Genomic DNA, 23,767 nt, shown 5'->3' on the forward strand with positions numbered 1-23,767 from the left:
TGTTTATCCTAAACAACAACATACAGCACTGTTTATCAAGTCATGCAGTCAAGTAGCCTACACAAGGGATGCTCAAAACGGTTCTTGGATCCCCCCTCCCAGCCAATTGAGTTTTTGGGCTATGCCTAATGAATATGCATGAGAAATATTTGTATACATATGAGGTGGGGCATGCAATAAAATCTCATGCATATTCATGAGACATTCTGAAAACTTCACTGACTGGGAGGCCCCAAGGACTGGTTTGAGCTCCTCTGGCCTACACTTTTTATATTTTAAATATATTAACGGTTTCATTTTATTTCTCTTGAGTCAACAGTGCACAACAACTAGAGACTGTTCTGTTTAGCCATATACTTTTGTTTTTCTGTCTGCAAAATTGGTTTTAAAAGAAAACAAATTCTATAATATAAAAGAGCATTAAAACCAAAAAAACAGACAGCAGCTTCCTTTTCACACTTTTCATACAAAAAGGCATTATGAGAATTAAGGGGAGACAAATATTTAACTATTATAACATAAGGTTCATAAGAACTTTCCTATTTTGCCCCCAACCTCACCTCACCACTCACCATAATGGCAACAAACAGGTCTGAAGCAGACTTTGAGCAAGAAACTGTAAAGATGGAGCAAATTGAGCAGACAAAAAAAAAATTACAACAGAAATGTATTGACTCATAAGATAGAAAAACCGAGAACTTGTGTGATTACCTTTACTCTCACTATATGATTTTCTACTTTGGTGTGTTGGCCACTCTGTCATATCATGCTCCAAAAACAGTATTGGCACTGCATTTTCATTCAATTAAATTATTTCCTTGGGCCGCTCGATAGGACGCCGAGGAAGCAGGCTCTTGGTGTCGGTTTCTTATAATACTTTTCTTTGGATAAAAATGCCACATACAAAGAAGAAGGGGAAAGTCAGGGGAGCACTGAAAAGCTTACCCGAGACAGACCCCTTCCAGAGACAAATAGAGGGCTTCTTCGACGGAGCAACACGGACGCCGGTAGGGCTGGTCGCTGGGAGGACGGTAGTTGAGCGAACTCCGTCCCCTCTGACCCTGGACGTCACCCTGAGCCCTGGCGAGCCGGTCAGACCAGTGCATCCTACACAGGTCGAAGACTCCTTTGTAACAAGCGCCTCAAGTGGAGTACACCGAGAGCTTGAGGAAGCAATTCGGGTGGAAATCGCTGCCGGGGGAGAAGGAGAGATAGCCGCAGGAATCGAGAGTACCCCGGATTATGGAGATATTCGCCCTGTGCAGAGGTATGGCTCCTTGGGAGAACGGAGTCTGACGCAGCCTACAGCAACAACGAAGGCTGAAATGCAGAAGGGAACCGATGGGGAGGTGAGAAGAGCCCAGCTAGACCCAGAGACAGTGAGTATAAATTTGGGCCAGCCTGAAAGTATTTCCTTGGGCAATGTTTGGTCTGCCCTGAAGGCAATTGAGACCACACTGAAATCGCTGGCAAACACAGTAATGGAAACAAAAAAACCAAACAATGATAAATAATAATTTGATTGGTACTTATAATCTTAAGTTTGAAAATCACAAAGAAAGGATATCTAGAGTTGAATCTGTACAAAAAAACATCATTAAGACTGATTTGGTTTTTGAGAAGAGAATAGAAAAGATGGAGAATACTTTAAGAATAATGAATCTAAGAGTAATAAATTTTCCTGTTATAAGAAAGATCTCCCCAATTGAATTATTCAAGACATATATGAAACAGATTTTGAAAATACCTGAAACACATCTACCTGTTTGTACAAAAATATACTACCTACCTCAAAGAGGAAGTGGAGGAGAAGAAGGGAGAGACACCTTGGATATATCTGAACTCTTGGAATTATCTATAGACTCAGAAGTTAAGGAAAGGAAATCCATGTTGGTATTGCTTGCCTTTGTCTCAGACCGAAACCATATTTTGAAATTGTTTCTTAGACACAGGCAGGCTCTGTTTTATGGCGCACAAATTTGGATCTATCCAGATGTAGTAAAACTAACACAAAACCATAGAAAGGAATTTCTTACAATGAGAGAGAGGGTCCTAAGTCTAGGTGCCCGATATGTTTTAAAATATCCTAGTAAGTGCTGTGTTAGGTATATGAATAACAACTATGTGTTACCTAGATAGGATTTTAGACAGTGCTGGGGAGGAGCCGGCTGTTGTACACGTGGGCACCAACGACATAGGAAAATGTGGGAGGGAGGTTCTGGAAGCCAAATTTAGGCTCGTAGGTAGAAAGATTAAATCCAGAACCTCCAGGGTAGCTTTCTCTGAAATGCTCCCTGTTCCACGCGCAGGTCACCAGAGGCAGGCAGAGCTCCAGAGTCTCAATGCGTGGATGAGACGATGGTGCAAGGAAGAGGGATTCAGTTTTGTTAGGAACTGGGGAACCTTTTGGGGAAGGGGGAGTCTCTTCGAAGGGATGGGCTCCACCTTAACCAGGGTGGAACCAGACTGCTGGCGCTAACCTTTAAAAAGGAGATAGAGCAGCTTTTAAACTAGAACAAAGGGGAAAGCCGACAGTCGCTCAGCAGCGCATGGTTCGGAGAGAGGTATCTTCAAAGGATACTAATGATGCATTAGAATTAGGGCATCCCGACAGTGAGGTTCCAATAATTAGAAAAGTAGTCCAAGTGCCTGTAACTAAAAACTCACCTGAGCTAAAAAATTCTAACTTATCCCTATCAACTAAAAAGCAGAATGAAAATACAAACAAAAAACAAACTTTGAAATGTTTGTATGCTAATGCCAGAAATCTAAGAAGTAAGATGGGAGAATTAGACTGTATGGAAGTAAATGATGACAGACTTAATTGGCATCTCAGAGACATGGTGGAAAGAGGATAACCAATGGGACAGTGCTATACCGGGATACAAATTATATCGCAATGACAGAGAGGAGCACTCGGGAGGAGGTGTGGCGCTTTATGTCCGGGATGGCATAGAGTCCAACAGGATAAACATCCTGCATGAGACTAAATACAAAATTGAATCTTTATGGGTAGAAATCCCTTGTGTGTCGGGGAAGACTATAGTGATAGGGGTATACTACCGTCCACCTGGTCAAGATGGTGAGATGGACAGTGAAATGGAAAGATTAAATGATTTCTTTGCTTCGGTGTTTACTGAAGAGGATGTTAGGGAGGTACCCATAATGGAGAAGGTTTTCATGGGTAATGATTCAGATGGACTGAATCAAATCACGGTGAACCTAGAAGATGTGGTAGGTCTGATTGACAAACTGAAGAGTAGTAAATCACCTGGACCTGATGGTATACACCCCAGAGTTCTGAAGGAACTAAAAAATGAAATTTCAGACCTATTAGTAAAAATTTGTAACTTATCATTAAAATCAGCCATTGTACCTGAAGACTGGAGGATAGCAAATGTAACCCCAATATTTAAAAAGGGCTCCAGGGGCGATCCGGGAAACTACAGACCGGTTAGCCTGACTTCAGTGCCAGGAAAAATAGTGGAAAGTGTTCTAAACATCAAAATCACAGAACATATAGAAAGACATGGTTTAATGGAACAAAGTCAGCATGGCTTTACCTAGGGCAAGTCTTGCCTCACAAATCTGCTTCACTTTTTTGAAGGAGTTAATAAACATGTGGACAAACGTGAACCGGTAGATATAGTATACTTGGATTTTCAGAAGGCGTTTGACAAAGTTCCTCATGAGAGGCTTCTAGGAAAAGTAAAATGTCATGGGATAGGTGGCAATGTCCTTTCATGGATTGCAAACTGGCTAAAAGACAGGAAACAGAGAGTAGGATTAAATGGGCAATTTTCTCAGTGGAAGGGAGTGGACAGTGGAGTGCCTCAGGGATCTGTATTGGGACCCTTACTGTTCAATATATTTATAAATGATCTGGAAAGAAATACGAGTGAGATAATCAAATTTGCAGATGACACAAAATTGTTCAGAGTAGTTAAATCACAAGCAGATTGTGATAAATTGCAGGAAGACCTTGTGAGACTGGAAAATTGGGCATCCAAATGGCAGATGAAATTTAATGTGGATAAGTGCAAGGTGATGCATATAGGGAAAAATAACCCATGCTATAGTTACACAATGTTGGGTTCCATATTAGGTGCTACAACCCAAGAAAGAGATCTAGGTGTCATAGTGGATAACACATTGAAATCGTCGGTTCAGTGTGCTGCGGCAGTCAAAAAAGCAAACAGAATGTTGGGAATTATTAGAAAAGGAATGATGAATAAAACGGAAAATGTCATAATGCCTCTGTATCGCTCCATGGTGAGACCGCACCTTGAATACTGTGTACAATTCTGGTCGCCGCATCTCAAAAAAGATATAATTGCGATGGAGAAGGTACAGAGAAGGGCTACCAAAATGATAAGGGGAATGGAACAACTCCCCTATGAGGAAAGACTAAAGAGGTTACGACTTTTCAGCTTGGAGAAGAGACGACTGAGGGGGGATATGATAGAGGTGTTTAAAATCATGAGAGGTCTAGAACGGGTAGATGTGAATCAGTTATTTACTCTTTCGGATAGTAGAAAGACTAGGGGGCACTCCATGAAGTTAGCATGGGGCACATTTAAAACTAATCGGAGAAAGTTCTTTTTTACTCAACGCACAATTAAACTCTGGAATTTGTTGCCAGAGAATGTGGTTTGTGCAGTTAGTATAGCTGTGTTTAAAAAAGGATTGGATAAGTTCTTGGAGGAGAAGTCCATTACCTGCTATTAAGTTCACTTAGAGAATAGCCACTGCCTTTAGCAATGGTTACATGGAATAGACTTAGTTTTTGGGTACTTGCCAGGTTCTTATGGCCTGGATTGGCCACTGTTGGAAACAGGATGCTGGGCTTGATGGACCCTTGGTCTGACCCAGTATGGCATTTTCTTATGTTCTTATGCTAAGAGAAATTAGGGAAGCTAACCAAATTGGTAGTGCAGTAATAATGGGAGACTTCAATTACCCCAATATAGACTGGGTAAATGTATCATCGAGTCACTCTAGAGAGATAACATTCCTGGATGGAATAAATGATAGCTTTATGGAGCAATTGGTTTAGGAACAGACGAGAGAGGGAGCAATTTTAGATCTAATTCTCAATGGAGCACAGGACTTGGTGAGAGAGGTAACGGTGGTGGAGCCGCTTGGCAATAGTGATCATAATATGATCAAATTTGATTTAATGACTGGAAAAGGAACAGTGTGCAAATCCAAGGCTCTCGTGCTAAACTTTCAAAAGGGAAACTTTGATAAAATGAGAAAAATTGTTAGAAAAAAACTGAAAGGAGCAGCTACAAAAGTAAAAAATGTCAAAGAGGCGTGGTCATTGTTAAAAAATACCATTGTAGAAGCACAGTCCAGATGTATACCACACATTAAGAAAGGTGGAAAGAAGGCAAAACGCTTACCGGCATGGTTAAAAGGGGAGGTGAAAGAAGCTATTTTAGCCAAAAGATCTTCATTCAAAAATTGGAAGAAGGATCCAACAGAAGAAAATAGGGTAAAGCATAAACATTGGCAAGTTAAATGTAAGACATTGGTAAGACAGGCTAAGAGAATTTGAAAAAAAGTTGGCTGTAGAGGCAAAAACTCACAGTAAAAACTTTTTTAAATATATCCGAAGCAGAAAGCCTGTGAGGGAGTCAGTTGGACCGTTAGATGATCGAGGGGTTAAAGGGGCACTTAGAGAAGATAAGGCCATCGCGGAAAGATTAAATGATTTCTTTGCTTCGGTGTTTACTGAAGAGGATGTTGGGGAGGTACCCGTAATGGAGAAGGTTTTCATGGGTAATGATTCAGATGGACTGAATCAAATCACGGTGAACCTAGAAGATGTGGTAGGCCTGATTGACAAACTGAAGAGCAGTAAATCACCTGGACCGGATGGTATACACCTCAGAGTTCTGAAGGATCTAAAAAATGAAATTTCAGACCTATTAGTAAAAATTTGTAACTTATCATTAAAATCTTCCTCTGTACCTGAAGACTGGAGGATAGCAAATGTAACCCCAATATTTAAAAAGGGCTCCAGGGGCCATGCAGGAAACTACAGACCGGTTAGCCTGACTTCAGTGCCAGGAAAAATAGTGGAAAGTGTTCTAAACATCAAAATCACAGAACATATAGAAAGACATGGTTTAATGGAACAAAGTCAGCATGGCTTTACCCAGGGCAAGTCTTGCCTCACAAATCTGCTTCACTTTTTTGAAGGAGTTAATAAACATGTGGATAAAGGTGAACCGGTAGATATAGTATACTTGGATTTTCAGAAGGCGTTTGACAAAGTTCCTCATGAGAGGCTTCTAGGAAAAGTAAAAAGTCATGGGATAGGTGGCGATGTCCTTTCGTGGATTGCAAACTGGCTAAAAGACAGAAACAGAGAGTAGGATTAAATGGGCAATTTTCTCAGTGGAAGGGAGTGGACAGTGGAGTGCCTCAGGGATCTGTATTGGGACCCTTACTGTTCAATATATTTATAAATGATCTGGAAAGAAATACGACGAGTGAGATAATCAAATTTGCAGATGACACAAAATTGTTCAGAGTAGTTAAATCACAAGCAGATTGTGATAAATTGCAGGAAGACCTTGTGAGACTGGAAAATTGGGCATCCAAATGGCAGATGAAATTTAATGTGGATAAGTGCAAGGTGATGCATATAGGGAAAAATAACCCATGCTATAATTACACAATGTTGGGTTCCATATTAGGTGCTACAACCCAAGAAAGAGATCTAGGTGTCATAGTGGATAACACATTGAAATCGTCGGTACAGTGTGCTGTGGCAGTCAAAAAAGCAAACAGAATGTTGGGAATTATTAGAAAAGGAATGGTGAATAAAACGGAAAATGTCATAATGCCTCTGTATCGCTCCATGGTGAGACCACACCTTGAATACTGTGTACAATTCTGGTCGCCGCATCTCAAAAAAGATATAATTGCGATGGAGAAGGTACAGAGAAGGGCTACCAAAATGATAAGGGGAATGGAACAACTCCCCTATGAGGAAAGACTAAAGAGGTTAGGACTTTTCAGCTTGGAGAAGAGACGACTGAGGGGGGACATGATAGAGGTGTTTAAAATCATGAGAGGTCTAGAACGGGTAGATGTGAATCGGTTATTTACTCTTTCAGATAGTAGAAAGACTAGGGGGCACTCCATGAAGTTAGCATGGGGCACATTTAAAACTAATCGGAGAAAGTTCTTTTTTACTCAACGCACAATTAAACTCTGGAATTTGTTGCCAGAGAATGTGGTTAGTGCAGTTAGTATAGCTGTGTTTAAAAAAGGATTGGATAAGTTCTTGGAGGAGAAGTCCATTACCTGCTATTAAGTTCACTTAGAGAATAGCCACTGCCATTAGTAATGGTTCTTTGAACCTGACCAGCTCAGGGATTTTCTGACTGGTCACTCACATAGTACCCCCATTGAAGGATCGACTTAATGTGATAATGTTGCTAGAACCTATCGATTACTTATTTTTGTAATGATTTGTTTTCTTCGCTCTTCGTTTCTTTTGCCCCCATACTGCCTATATTTAGGTTAATATACTCTATGTAATCTACCTTATAAATGGGCTCTGACCGACGGCCCGCACATGAGCAGTAGAGAGCAGCTCTACCACGCATGCGCAGGCGAGCACGTCAGTCAGAGTTTGCCTGTTAACAAAAATGGCGCTGGGAGGACCAGTAGCGGCGGCGGTGAGGACCAGTAGTGGCGGCGCGCACGAGGGAGGGACCTTCCCCCCCCCCCCAGAGACCTTCCATCTGCGCCATCCGAAGGGGTTGTGAATGAGCTGGGAGGGGATTGACAGAGGGGAGTGACTGGAGGGAGGAGAGAGGGAGGTGAGAAGGAGTGGGAGGGAGAGTAGAGGTAGGAGGGAGAATGGGGGAGGGGGAGGTGGAAGGGAGAATGAGGGGGAGAGGAAGGAGGAAGTGGGAGAATGAGGGGGAGAGGGAGGGGGAGGTGGAAGGGAGAATGAGGGAGAGGGGGAGAGGGGGAGGGAGAATGAGGGGGGAGAGGGAGGTGGAAGGGAGAATGAGTGGGGGAGGTGGAAGGGAGAATGAGGGGGAGGTGGAAGGAAGAGGGAGGGGAGGAGAATGAGGGGGAAGGAAATGGACCGAAAATTTTTTTTTTAATGTAGCCCGTTGTTACGGGCTTAACAGCTAGTGTATAAATATATAGGTAGAGTTATATATATGTGATATATATATACTTTTTGGGTATATTTACCATGTTCTTTGAGAAAGTATTACATGTAATTATGTGAAAATTTGAAAATTAAAAAAAATATATTTCCTTTGCTTAGGGTCTAATACTTGGCATCAAAACAAAAATTGTCCCTTAAAAAGTTAAATCAGAAGATACAATTAAAATGTGTTTCTCAGAGGACAAGTAAAGATGGCAATTTTTTAATGCATTTCCTGCAGATGAGGATGTGTGTACATGCATAAAGCATGCTTCGGAACACTGGCTGGTTTCTTGGGGGGAAATACACATGGAGTATAACAATGCACATACTTTTAACCTGCTGCAACAAGTACGCATGCTTTCTATCTTTGGCTAAAAAACACACATTCCTCCTTCGGAGTGCGCGGCTTACCAGCGCGCCGGCGGCAACCTTGCGCCGCAATTAGGCCGATTTTATGAGCCTCAGCACCTCCCCCCTGTGATATCACAAAGGGGGCAGAGTCAGAATAGTCATCGGGGCTAGCAGCCTCACCTCCAGCTGCTTCGGGGCCGGGCTCACCTCTCCCAGAAAGAAATCCTCTTTCAAAACTCCTCGTTCGGCTTTGTTCAGCTTTGGACAGTCTTTGGTTGGACTTCACGCTGTTTTTGTAAGTATAAGCTTTATTCTTTCACTCCTCCCAAGGATTCAAAACTTTTATCTTTTTTCACAATTTTGAGTGATAAGTGGGGTCTGTTTTAGTAAATTTTGATTTCAATGCCTCATTCTGTTCGTAAAAGAAGGGCAAAGGAGAGGGAGGAACCCGCTTCTACCCCCGGATCCCTAATAATAGGTCCCATGGACACTCATGTTCAGCGCACTTTGAGATCGGATGTGGTACAGGTGGAAGATGCCCTTAGAGATAATATCGTGGGCTCTCCACCAGACCTTTCTCTATCTTTATCCCCGATCTTTAGGGAACCACCAATTAATTTGGCTATATCCAGGATCCAGGTGGAAGTGGGGGCCAACCATACAGCGGAAGGCGTAGGGAATGGTTTGACCATAGCAGGACCACTTCCTCCGGAAGGGAATGAGTATATAAACCGGATGAATCCCCTTGAGGAACAAACTGTTTCACTTGAAATGGTGCAAGGAAGGGTTCAACCCAGGTTACCAAAGGATGAAGATTTTGCCCACCTGTCCAAATTATCTGTATCACTTTTAGTAAAACCTAATGTAGTAACCTTAGACGTGATAATGGATGCAATTGTTAGTTTGCAAAATGCAATGGTTGCTCAAGTAAACCCAATAGTTAAGAAGGTGAATTTTATACAAGATAAAGTGGTTAATCTGGAGAGGAATATTGAAAAAGAACAAAATGAATTTGATAGTATTAAAAAAGATTTAGAAAATTGGAAAACAGTTCAAGATTTAGCAGTAAAAGAAAATCAATTGTTGCAAGAAAAGATAGAAAATTTAGAAAATGCTAATAGGAAGATAAATTTGCAATTCATAGAAACAGAAATGTCGGCAGAAGAAGACCAAACGGCCCATCAAGTCTGCCCAGCAAGCTACGCACTTTATCCATTTTTTTTCCCTTTTTCTCTCTCCCACCTGTTACTATTGGCTTCCAGTACCCTCCAGCCCTAATTCCCCTCCACTCCACCACCAATTTAGAGAGCAGCTCCGTATCTTCATCCAAGTGACATCCAGCTCAATTAGGGGTAGCAACTGCTGTAACAAGCAGGCCACCCCCTTGCCCCATACTCTTACCCACCCCTGTTTTTATTTTTGTTTGTTTTTTTATTTATTTATTTTTTTTTTTTGGAGATAGCAGCCCTCCATCCTTCCGCTCCGTGAAGGTGGAACACTAACTACTGGCCACTGGCATCCCGCTCCATGAATGCCTCTGTGGCTACTGCCGCTCCGTGCAGTGTTTGAATGCCTCTGTGGCTACTGCCGCTCCGTGCAGTGTTTGAATGCCTCTGTGGCTACTGCCGCTCCGTGCAGTGTTTTGCTGCCTCCACTTTATTCACGCCCTCTAGACTTGATGGATCCACAGTGTTTAACCCACGCCCCTTTGAAGTCATTCACAGTTTTAGACTTCACCATTTCACCACTTCCTCCGGAAGGGCATTCCAGGCATCCACCACCCTTTCCGTGTATTTAAAATTCATAAATTTTCCAAAGCTACCTCATGTATCCCCTAAGGAAATGTTTAAAAGATATGCTGGAAATTTTTAAAATTCCAGAAACATCAATTCCACCTTTGGTTAAGGTTTATTATATTCCAGCTTTTAAAAAACAGGAAAAGGTACAAATAGCTGAGGCAGATGTATTGGTGTCTAATTTAAACATCTCCAAGATATTAGAGACCTCAGACAGTGAATTAGTTCAGGGGGCCACTTTGTTATTTGCTTTTGAATCTGACAGAGATTGGGTATTTAGATTATTTTTCAAACATAGCAAGGAAAAATTTCTATCAGGCCGATAAAGTAAGGTGCGGTAGAAAGAGGTGCGTTAGTGCCGGGCGCACCCGCGTTTGCCACATGCACAGTCTGGATCACATACCGCTCGATACTGTATTTAAATGGCATGCAAATGCAAGCCGCGACCAACGCGCGTCCATGAAGCGCAATCCATTTTACTGTATAGGCGCTATACAATGCCTACACAGTATCCTGGGTGCGCTGGTACCTGTCATTTCAAATGACATTTGAAATGACAGGTACCAGGAAGTGGGGCAGCCGGCGGCGAGAGCGAGAGCAGCCCGGGGCAGATCGCGAGGCGGCTTCCAGCTGCCCTCGCCGGCGATGGTGAATGGGCGCACAGCTTGACCTCTGACGTCAATGCAGAATAAAGTGAAACAAAAGTAAACTTACTGCATGTGAATGACAGTCCTCTCTCCCCCCCTCCCGAGGCGCGCACCGCGGCTCCCCTGCCTCCCGGGGGCAGCCGGCGGCAAAAGCGACTTCCAGCAGCCCCCGCCAGCGAAGGTGAATTAACGCACGCATGTACGTGCAATTTGGGCGCTCAAGGCAGTGAAGGCGCATGAGCGCACGCCGTGCGTGACGTCACGGCGTTCGGTCATGCACTTTCGCTGGGGGGGAGAGGACTGTCATTCACATGCAGTAAGTTTACTTTTGTTGCACTTTATTCACATTTGCTTTAATAACATGTCGAGTCGATTTTGACCGGAGCCTGCCTATTGTTGTCTCTCTCTGCCGGGGCTTGCCTGACGCTCCACACTAACGCAGGGGTAAGGATAGGCAGTAAATTAGCAGGTTAAACGCGAGGCAAAACTACAGGTTAAAATGGCGATAATCAGGGTGCACGTTACTGTATGGGAGGGAATAGCTAATCCGATCGTTTACATATAATATACATGCCGTGGGCGGAAAGGGTTTCCCATTGATTTAAAGAAGTGGTAAGGATGGGTTAAAAAGGATAGTGAATCGTGGGTTGGACTAACACGGCCAAATTGTGAGTAGAAAGCGGGTTAGAAGCAGGGTAACCGCAGCCGCACTTTACTGTATCGGCCTGTATGAGTGTAAGAGTATACCCAGATTTTTCTAAATTAACTCAGAAAAGAAGGAGACAGTTTTCATTGCTGAAAGCTAAGGTGCTCCAAAATAGGAGCTACCTTCTTTCTAAAACACCCTTGTGTCTTATCAGTTACAAGGGTAATTCTTTTGGGTTTTTTTTCCTCTCTTCAACTGACTGAATTCTTAAAGGATAAAGTAATAGTAAATTGAATTAAGGAATGAACTCTACTGAGACCTTAAAATAGTGAATATCTCAATTCAATTTAATAATAGTGCGTTTGGAATTGTGATAACATTCAGTTATTTTAAATATATAACTATTATAAGAAATGTTATGAGTATTGGATCCTTTACTGTAGACTATAATGTAAGAAGGGAATTTAATAATGAATTCCGATTTCTTAATTATTAGATTTTTGTATGTAAACTTACTGTTGTCAATCAAGATGTAATTCTTGTGGAAATGTTTTAAAATGGTATAAATAAAAAAAACAAAAAACCACACATTCCTGGTCATCTCAGTTGGTGGTGGTGGTCGGGAGGGGAGGTGCTATGTATGCAAATGCATTTTTTCCATGTTTTTTTTATTTTTAAAAGGCTCTTCCACTGATGCTACAAAATATAAAATGATCCAAAAGAGCCATCTTTGTTTTTCAAAGCAAAATTATGAGCAAGTACAAAATATCAGTCTAATCCACATACTTGACTAGTGGAACCATAACTGTACACAGTTAGAGAGTATTTAAAATGTATAACATGAATGTTTTAGAGTAAATTAAACTCCGAGCAATACTAACCAGCCAAGAAATGAATCTAGGGATTGCTGCAGTCAGAATGATGTAATTGCTTTCTGTTGTAACACTGCCATCTGGAGGAAAACAAGAAACATTTAATTATCTCTACACAAAACGTGCAAAAAAAGGGAAGGGTTATGCAGGGATTTCATGCTATTCATAATACTTACAAACATCATTTCAACTTCCAAAAAGAGTAGAACTAGGAAAAATCTGTACACAAATGTCAACAAAACAAAATTGCTTATCTGTAATAGGTATTCTCTGAAAACAAGGGAATCTGTCACACAGTTAGGTAATGCCATTGTCAGGAACCTGACTTTTTTCTAGTACTTACTAGGAATTTCTTAGAAATCCTTCTGGGCATATGCAATAGCTCCCAAATCCCTGCAGCAGAACTCATCTTAGCTCTAGAATTGAACTATCTCAACTCCAGGAGAGGAGGGAGAAAGTACTGACTGCACATTTCTCTGTCCTAAAAGAACACCTATTACAGGTAAGCAACTTTGCTTTCTCTCAACACAAGGTCCAGTCACAGATGTGGGCCTCTCTAGATATGGGTTATCTCCACTAAAAAAAAGGGGGAGGTAAACAAATACATTCCCCAATGGGGCAAGGTATCTTTTTAGTGGATTAGAGTGCATAATTTTTACATTTTTACTAAGACATTTTTAAACAATATAAATGGATCCTCTAGCAGCTGGAGTCGGGCTGTAACCCTCACAGATGCTGGAGTATAGACTATCCAAACCTCACAAAACTACATCCAAGCAACGCATGTACCGAGGTACACATTGCAGACCTTTATAAGCTAACTTAAGTTTGGCAACCAATGCAGCCATGGTCCTCACATTATAGGCCTTGACATGACCCTCCAAAGACACAGCAGCTTGGGTGTAAGAAAAGGATATGCAATCTGCTATCCAATTACCTTGCTGAGGCATTAAAAATTTTCTAAGGTCTTTACTCTATTCCACATAGAAGAAAGCTCGCTTGCTGCCCAACATGTGCAAGGCTTGTTCAATCATACTGCAATGTAGGCTTGGAAAAAGTGATGGGTAAAGGTGGAAATCCAACACAACTGTAGGAAGGAATTTAGGATGTGCTCAGTACCATACTGTGTAATGAAATTTAGATTAAGTTGGATAAGTTACAAGTGCCTGAAGTGCTCTTAACTCTGCATGCTGAAATAACTACCACAAAAAAGCAACCTGTTGTCACAAGAAAACAAAGACTCAAAGGGAGTATTATCAGCTGTGTTACAAACACACTGAGGTCCCACAACACAGCACATAGGAGTATGCAAAATAAGCAAGCCCACATGAATTTTACAGAGGGGGTAAGCAACTCCAGTCCTGGAGTGCCACAAACAGGTCTGGTTTTCAGGATAGTCACAATGAATATGCATGATATATATTTACATATAACAGAGGCAGTGCATGCAAATATACCTCATGCATATTCACTGTGACTATCCTGAAAACCAGACTTGTTTGTGACACTCCAGGTCAGGAGTTGCCTACCCTTTTCTTCATGATGGTAAGCATCAGTTACACAGGTACATTAATGGAATTGTTTTTAAGTTCAAACTGATATATGTAGAAAATATTCGTACAATTTTGGGTAGGATACAAAAAGGCCCAAGGATCGTACCCTCAGACCAGATAGAAGGTCTTTTAATTGCAAGTAGACAAGGTTTGATAAGTAGGTTGTTTCCTAGTAGCCAAAAGTATTTGAGACACTCAACCAGGGACACAATAGAACTTATTTCCTTTTAAACATCTATTCCTTGTGGGTGAAAAATTAGAAATAAGTAATGTTCCTTGGTTCTGTGTTTAATGGGTGGGAAAAATCTCCAGCCCAATTAGTACCTGTATGAATAAATCCCAATAGGTCTGGAAACCAAACTCACCTTGGCCAAGAAGGGTCTATGAGAATCATATTACCCCTGTCTCTCCTGAGTTTTGCTAAGGATTTTGCCACTAGAAGAATCAAAGAATACACAGACAGGATTTCCTTTTCAAGCCCAACCCTGCATACATATTGGTAGTCTTCTCTTCCTGTTTATTGTGAGTCTTTTGAGTGTTTATAGTTGTTTTGGTATTAGCCAACTTGCTCAATACTGTATATGTGAATTTTTTCCATAGATATGTACAGTACTCTGTCCTCCTGACGCAAAACATGGCCGTGTCGGGGTTCCTGGTTTTGAACTACAAAAGAGTTTAGCATTGGTTTAATGTACACTGTTGATGTGACTTTGTATAGGAAACAATAAAAGATTTTTTTCTTGACATGTATTGATCAGTGATTCATGTTAGCCACACATTATTTATGTTGTAACCTATAATTTTTAACATATTGCTCTCAATTCCAGAAGTTTGATGTGCAATCTTTTCTCCTAGACAGACCCAGGGTCCTGAGTGTAGAGACCATTAAAACGAGCTCCGCAAACTAGCTCAAATGTATCTGTGGTTAGAACAATTGAAGAGGTATAAATCTGAAACGGCATGCCCTTAGCTAACTTGGAATGGGAGAGCCACCAAGACAGAGAAGTGTCTGAACTTCTCTACTATACTGATATGTTCTTGAAGTCCTTGAATGTCTCCACTCCACAGGGACTTTAAGGTCCATTGGGCTTCTTTCATATGGAAATGTGCCATGAGTATGACATGAACTATAAGTCATAAGACCCCAAATTCTTTGCATGGTCCAGGATAATGTTCAACTTTGTATGACTTTCTGTCTTGCAGACACTACATCTATAGTCCTGCTGGCAAAAATGAAATCTATTGCTTGAATTGTGTCTAGTAGAACCCCTAAGAATTCCAAATGAGTTACCAACCTCATATTGGATTTTATATAGCCGATGATGAAGATTAACAAATAAAGGAGTCAGCTGATATTGCGTATTGATCTGTCCATCTCCACCTGAAATTCATCTTTGATCAAGCCAGTTGTTCAGATACAGTAACATGTGAGCCCCTTAACCTATTAAGAAATGTTGCAATGATGGCTAATCATTTTGTAAAGACTCATGAAGCTGATGCTAGGATAGAGATAGGCAAGCTTTTTCCTTCAGAACCATATTTGTGGCTCCCGCCCTACTCCAGGAGTCAGAAGGCAGGTCCCCTGAAAAAAAAGGAGCAAGGGGTTTGTCTCCCAAAAGAAGAGAAGAGCATTACATGACAAAAATATACAGTGTACTGTATATTCTTCAGTTTATTTCTTTATTTAAATGTGATCAATCACAAAAAGGTATTACAAAAATCAACATTTCACAGCATACAATAATTTTATTTTGTTATTTTTAGCTCTTTATTTAATTAGAACAATACAGTTAGTTACCCCTCTTAACAATAGTATTAGGTACATTTGATGAAATATGCAACACTAAGCTGAGATGCTAGTTTGACAATTGAGATTTGTATTGAGATTGGATGCATTTAGAAGTGAAAATGTTTGCTGTTGCACACAGCGCCAAACAAACATCATATTTTCTGTGCTGCCTTGAAGATATTTGGGAACTTAGCTTCACTCAAAGTTCTGAATTGTATTCTTCTTTCAAGATGGAGTTACACTGGAGAACAAGGAGTTCCAGTTGAATTCTTTTGGGCGGGGGGCTTTTATAGCCAAGTAACAGCAGGCATGACACCAGTTCCAGTGTTTTTTTCAATCTTCTCAGGTCATAGAACTGATGGGAAAATTCCCTATGCAAGCCAATCAGAATTCTGCTGTACCTATTGGCCTGCTCTAAGCTTTTGAGGGTTGCCAGGTGAGCAAACATTTCTCTTAAAATGTTTTAGAAAAAATAGAAACGAGACTTTGAAAATTTTCACATTAGAATATAATTCATGCAGAAACATATTCTTACCTTGTAGTTTCATATTAAGTTCCTTAAAATACACCATTATCTACCAAAACCAATATCACATACCCAGTTTGAATTCTTTAATTCAGGGAACTCATTTTCTTCCTTTCCCCACCACATCTCCAAAAAAAAAAAAAAAAAAGGCTATTTTCATTCCATAGCCCCAATATTCACTGCAACACCTTTCCTAAGTTAAACCAGAGGATGGAGAAATTATATCTTACCTGTTAATTTCCTTTCCTTTACTTCTGCTATACCAGTCCAGAATCTATCGGTATATTCTCTCATCCAGCACATATGGAGGCAGATATCTAATTTTTTTTCTTAAATGACATCACTAGAATATACGAGATGGTCAGCACCAATTCAACCAGTTTTCTCCTGTCAAAGCTAAAACTAATGATTAAAAACATATCAGAAACATAACAAGTTTCTAAATATTAATCTTGCACTGCCAGAGCCCAATAAGCTGAAGATAATACAAAATCAAAATGATTGATTCACAATTCTTTCTTGAAGGAAGCCAAGTCCAAATGCAACAAGTAGTACATTTGAAAAGTATTTAATTTTGACTAGAAATGTTGAGATTACTTACCTGATAATCTCCTTTTCCTTAGTGTAGACCAGGGGTGGGCAATTAATTTTCCCATGGGGCCGCATGAGAAATTGGGATGGTTTTAGAGGGCCGGACTAATATAATTAACTCAGTTCTCAATAGCCCTACTTATGAAAAGACAGCAGTTTACCACCAATGCATGTCCTCTGAGAAAACACAACAAATAAGACCGATACAAACGCTTACATGCTAGCAAAATATCTCATCTCGGTAACAGACACAGAACCGACCTAACATACTCCCAGGATCTGTAGTAATGCACATAAACTAATCCACACACAGTTACACCTGTATTATGGAATACACTCAAACAGGAGCAACCCTATCTATGAAAAGGCAACACTACAAATATTAAATCAGGTCCTAAAAACCAATACACCTCTTATTAGGAAAACAGAACTAGCAAGCACTATAGATCCCCACACAGAAATAATTGTAAAACTATACTAATAAGCAGAATAAATGTTTCAAAACAGCTATGAACAGAATAACATCCAACAATTAAAAACTCATAAAAACTATTAAACATTCTCCAAACACCAATAAAATATTTCAAAAAAGCAGACATCACACAATTAAAATGGCAGTCAAGAAAAATAAACTTAAAGCCACTTTTACTTACCCCCTCCAGCAGCTCTCCTACTCCCCTTCCCTGCAGGCCGTGGCACACACCAGAAGCAGCAGTAGAAGCTAAGCTCTATACTTATGGTCCTCTTCCTTAGTGCCCATATCTCTCACACACACACCATACCAGTCATGCCCCCATGACCAGTTTCTGTCTCTCACACACCAATCATCTCCCAAACAGTCTTTGGCACACACACACCAGTCACCTTCCTGAGCAGTTTCTCTCATGCCATACACACACACACACACACAGGCTTCCCACTCCCGTGTTCTACTTACATATATGGGCTTCTCACTCTCATAATCACTTTCTCTGTCTCTCTCTCTCTCACACACACACTCACCCACCAGTCTCTCACTCCCATGCTTGTTCTCTCCACATGCACAGGCTTCTCATTCCCATAATCACTTTCTTTCTCTCTCTCTCTCTCACACACACACACACACACACTCACCAGTCTCTCACTCCCATGTTCTCTTTCAGATATACAGGCTTCTCCCTCCCATGATGTGTCTCACACACACCCAGGTTTCTCACTCCCATGCTCACTCTTCACATGCACAGGCTTCTCATTCCCATAATCACTTTATTTCTCTCTCTCTCTCACACACACACACACACACACACCAGTCACCTGATCTCACTCATGCATACATACACACACAGGCTTCCCACTCCCAAGTTCTCTTTCAGATATACAGGCTTCTCCCTCCATGCTGTCTCACACACACCCAGGTTTCTCACTCTCATGCTCACTCTCTTCACATGCACAGGCTTCTCATTCCCATAATCACTTTCTCTGTTACACACACACCAGTCTCTCTCATTTCCATGCTCACTCTCCACATGCACAGGCTTCTCATTCCCTGAATCACATTCTCTCACATTCACACACACCAGTCTTTTTCTCTCACACACACCGACACCTTACCAAGCAGTCTCTCTCTCTCATGCATGCACACTCACCCAGGTTTCTCACTCCCACAACACCAGGCTTCTTACACTCATGCTTTCCCACATACCCAGATTTCTCACTTCCATGCTTTTTCTCTCACACACACACACACACACACACACACACATCAGTCACCTCCCTGACTGTCTCACATACACATCACATATTATTGACCCAGAGGAACTAGGCTCAATTTAAAGCCAACCATATATTTTATGTATATTTATTTCCAAACTATGTCTTATACATTTTAACAAAAAGTGCTAAGTGCAATACACAATATCCCCATTTAAAATCCTCCACACCATACTCACATGCACACCATACATACCATCATATCCCACCACATACTAAAAAACCCAACTAGTACATAAACAATACTAATACCCCCCACTATATATACCCCCAATGTTACAATACATCGTTTTTCAAATTGGCATTCACTATTGTTACCGATACTAAGTATCTGTTATTAAATAACATGTATTACATTGTATTGGTTTTAAAACACAGAAAACTCTTAAATGTCATCCCAGATACAAAGTATCTACCATTATTATTGCCCTGATGTTAACACAATGTATGATATGTTTATAATGCCCGATGTTTATAATGCCCGACGGGACACCCGTTTCACCCCTTCCTTGGGGCTTCTTCAGGGATGAATTTCTGTATTGTTCACATACACCTTCTATCAACGTCTTCCTCATATGTATCGGTCATTATCCATACGTTCATATTGTTCTCCAGTTCATTGGAAGGATATCAATTGCACACAGCCTTCAATTCTCCAACTAACAAAAGAATATATTTCATAAAGTTTAAGAAAGAATATCTATTTTATGGCAGGGATAATCACCCTGTGCACCGTCACCTTAAACACACCATACCAACCAGATATATTCAAACCGACAAAACTGTTTCCCACTAATTGCTGAAAGCACTTGAAAATGTGCATTTGCAGGGCATGCGTTGTCATTGCATCATTGTTGATCTCACGAAGGAAAGACCCCAAACTGTCTCAATATCTGTATAAGATCAGATCAATAATTGTCTATAATAGATACACTTACTTCCTATGATAATTTATATCCGCATGTCTCTCATCCTTAATGATATTAAAATAAAGGAACCTTTCGCACATTCAACTCATTGAAATAAACTTTTTAAACTGTTTATTAGCACACCCCGACTCTTTTAACAAACCTAGTGACACCGTCTATGCTTTGTTTTAACCTCACCATTCACCATCACCGATTCAACCTCATATACTAACATTGTCTGTACTCCGATTAAACCTCATCACAATAATTAACTCACCATTCAACTTCGCCGATTCAACCTCATATGCTAACGTTATCTATACTCCCATTCAACCTCACCGATTCAACTTCATATACCCACAATATCTTTACTTCGATTCAACCTCACCGCAATAGTTAACCTGGAAACTTCCCAAACTTACCTTAACAAAACTTAATACCAATCGTCATGTGTGGCTGACGCTGCAAATGGTAACACTCAATTCAACAAGTTTACTGCGACAGACGCCGCCGCCATGTCCAGAACTTCACACGGAAGTCTATCGAGGGAACGGGATATCCGTGCTTTAAACTCTCCCCTAACGTCAAGACGTGACTGACGTCATACTAACGTGAAACACCCCGCAGCGACTTAACTTCAAATGGAAAATCACCTTTAATGAAAAGTCGCCTCTCACTACTTATTAGCTACGGGCCCGTAAAATAAACAGTCTCATCAAACCTCAGACAGAAAATCACCATCTTACTCCGCAATTTAAAACCATCTGTCAAATAGCCATTACCCACTATAAAAAGCATCCCATTCTATATTATCATTTAATCCCAACGGATATACAGTTTGCCAAGAGTAAATATATTTTTGTTCTATTTTTCTAAGTATGTTACTCACATCACCTTGTTGGCGAACATGGCACTGTTGGATAACGAAAAATTTAAGATCATCTGTACAATGTTTGGCGGACTCCCAGTGTGCTACAAGTGGCGCTCCACTTTTGTGTGTCCTTAATCTACTTTTATGCTCAATGATGCGTTGCCTGATTTGTCTGCTGGTATAACCAATGTATACCAACTCGCATGGGCAGATAGTAGCATAAATAACCATCGTAGAAGAACATGTGAAACAGCCTCTTAAACAGTGAGGGTAAGATAAATGTGGTACTTTATACTCTTTAATGTCTAACACATTTTGACATACCGAGCAAGATCCACACCTGGTCTGTCCCCAATCCTCTTGCACTTGTTCTAGCCTAGTTCTGGACAATAAAGATTTTATATTCCTACCTTTTCTCATAGAGAAAATAGGTGGTTCCTCAAACCCTGGTAAAGATTGTAAAATCCGCCAATGTTGTAGGATACTTTGTTTGATGGCATGAGTCTTCGTGGAAAAAGGTAGAGTACATATAGTTCTACTTAACTGGTTCCGAGGGCTCGGAAGCAATAAATTATCACGATTAGCATATAACGCTCTTTTATAAGCGCGTTTAATAATTTTGAGGGGATAACCTCGTGCTCTAAATTTATCTTTGAGCTCTTCCGCACGAATTTTGAATTCATTTGTTGTTGAACAAATGCGTCTGTACCTCAGAAACTGGCTAATAGGTATACTCTCCTTCAATTTTTTAGGATGGAAACTTTGAAAGTGGAGAGTAGTATTCCTGTCTGTAGGTTTAATGTACACAGATGTGGTAAGTTTATTATTACAAATTTTTACCAAAATATCCAAATATGGTAACTGATACCTATTGTGTTGCATAGTAAATTTCAAATTTAGATCGCAGGAGTTCATTTCATGTTCAAACTGCTGTAAATCTACTTCACTGCCTATCCAAATAAAGAAAAGATCATCTATGTATCTCCTATACAAGCGAGTATATGAAAAATATCGTGAAGTATACACGTATTTATCTTCGTACAGAGACACGTACAAGCATGCAACTGAAGGTGCTAGAGGAGATCCCATCGGGATACCTTTAATTTGGTTGAACAATTGAGTTTGAAATTGAAAATAAAATTTGGTAATCACTATCTCTGCTAGCTGCATCACAATATGTTTTTTAGAAGTACGGATTCCCAATTGATCCAAAGACGTCTCTACAATAGACATCGCAGCTTGTTGCGGGATATTTGTGTAAAGTGATGTAATATCCGCTGTGACCAAAATACTATGATAATCAACTTCACCAAATTGTTCAACCATGTTAATAAAAGAAGTAGTATCCTTGACATATGACCTGATGTTGGTCACTAATGGCTGTAAGATGTTATCAATATATTTTGCGGCCTTTTCAAAAACTGATCCACGACCCGAAACGATGGGCCGACCAGGAGGCTTCACCATCGATTTATGGATCTTAGGGACGAAATAGATATAGGGAGTAGAAAACATATCAACCTGTAAAAACTTCGCCTCTTTATTACTAATAAATCCTAATCTTCTGGCATTCGTAACAATCTCATTCATATGCGACTTAAGATCATATCCCGGATCTTGATCTATGGGTTCATAGAACTGTACATCATTCAATTGCCTCCATGCCTCCTCTTCATACGCAGACGTATCCATAATGACCAACGCGCCACCTTTATCTGCCCCTTTGATGCTAATACTAGGGTCATTTCTCAAAGCTTGGATGACATTCATGTCATCTTTAGATGTATTATAGTTAATCCATTCATTGTGTGCTTCAATATTCTCAACATCCTGAATAACTATTGTTTCAAAAGCTATAATCAATGGGTTAGGAGGATCAGGAGGAATCCAACCCGAGGGCTTATAAAGTTTGTCCTTAAAGTATCCTTGTTGTTCCGCACCAAAAAAATCTCTCAACCTCAAACGTCTAAAAAATCGTTTGAGTTCTATACGTGTGGAAAAACTGTCATGTCTTGCCAGTAACAAGACATGACAGTTTTTCCACACGTATAGACCTTAAACGATTTTTTAGACGTTTGAGGTTGAGAGATTTTTTTGGTGCGGAACAACAAGGATACTTTAAGGACAAACTTTATAAGCCCTCGGGTTGGATTCCTCCTGATCCTCCTAACCCATTGATTATAGCTTTTGAAACAATAGTTATTCAGGATGTTGAGAATATTGAAGCACACAATGAATGGATTAACTATAATACATCTAAAGATGACATGAATGTCATCCAAGCTTTGAGAAATGACCCTAGTATTAGCATCAAAGGGGCAGATAAAGGTGGCGCGTTGGTCATTATGGATACGTCTGCGTATGAAGAGGAGGCATGGAGGCAATTGAATGATGTACAGTTCTATGAACCCATAGATCAAGATCCGGGATATGATCTTAAGTCGCATATGAATGAGATTGTTACGAATGCCAGAAGATTAGGATTTATTAGTAATAAAGAGGCGAAGTTTTTACAGGTTGATATGTTTTCTACTCCCTATATCTATTTCGTCCCTAAGATCCATAAATCGATGGTGAAGCCTCCTGGTCGGCCCATCGTTTCGGGTCGTGGATCAGTTTTTGAAAAGGCCGCAAAATATATTGATAACATCTTACAGCCATTAGTGACCAACATCAGGTCATATGTCAAGGATACTACTTCTTTTATTAACATGGTTGAACAATTTGGTGAAGTTGATTATCATAGTATTTTGGTCACAGCGGATATTACATCACTTTACACAAATATCCCGCAACAAGCTGCGATGTCTATTGTAGAGACGTCTTTGGATCAATTGGGAATCCGTACTTCTAAAAAACATATTGTGATGCAGCTAGCAGAGATAGTGATTACCAAATTTTATTTTCAATTTCAAACTCAATTGTTCAACCAAATTAAAGGTATCCCGATGGGATCTCCTCTAGCACCTTCAGTTGCATGCTTGTACGTGTCTCTGTACGAAGATAAATACGTGTATACTTCACGATATTTTTCATATACTCGCTTGTATAGGAGATACATAGATGATCTTTTCTTTATTTGGATAGGCAGTGAAGTAGATTTACAGCAGTTTGAACATGAAATGAACTCCTGCGATCTAAATTTGAAATTTACTATGCAACACAATAGGTATCAGTTACCATATTTGGATATTTTGGTAAAAATTTGTAATAATAAACTTACCACATCTGTGTACATTAAACCTACAGACAGGAATACTACTCTCCACTTTCAAAGTTT

General features: G+C 40.3%; 1 protein-coding gene across 1 annotated transcript in view; it reads right to left on the reverse strand.

Moving 5' to 3' along the window:
- Window positions 1–23,767, reverse strand: part of C1H20orf194 (chromosome 1 C20orf194 homolog) — a 794,595-nt gene that overhangs the window by 424,715 nt on the left and 346,113 nt on the right. Inside the window, 1 exon segment of the mRNA XM_029594038.1 lies at window positions 12,510–12,580. Within this exon segment, the coding sequence (XP_029449898.1) occupies window positions 12,510–12,580 (71 nt within the window).

This window comes from Rhinatrema bivittatum, chromosome 1, assembly GCF_901001135.1.
Source record: "Rhinatrema bivittatum chromosome 1, aRhiBiv1.1, whole genome shotgun sequence".
NCBI classification, from domain to species: domain Eukaryota; kingdom Metazoa; phylum Chordata; class Amphibia; order Gymnophiona; family Rhinatrematidae; genus Rhinatrema; species Rhinatrema bivittatum.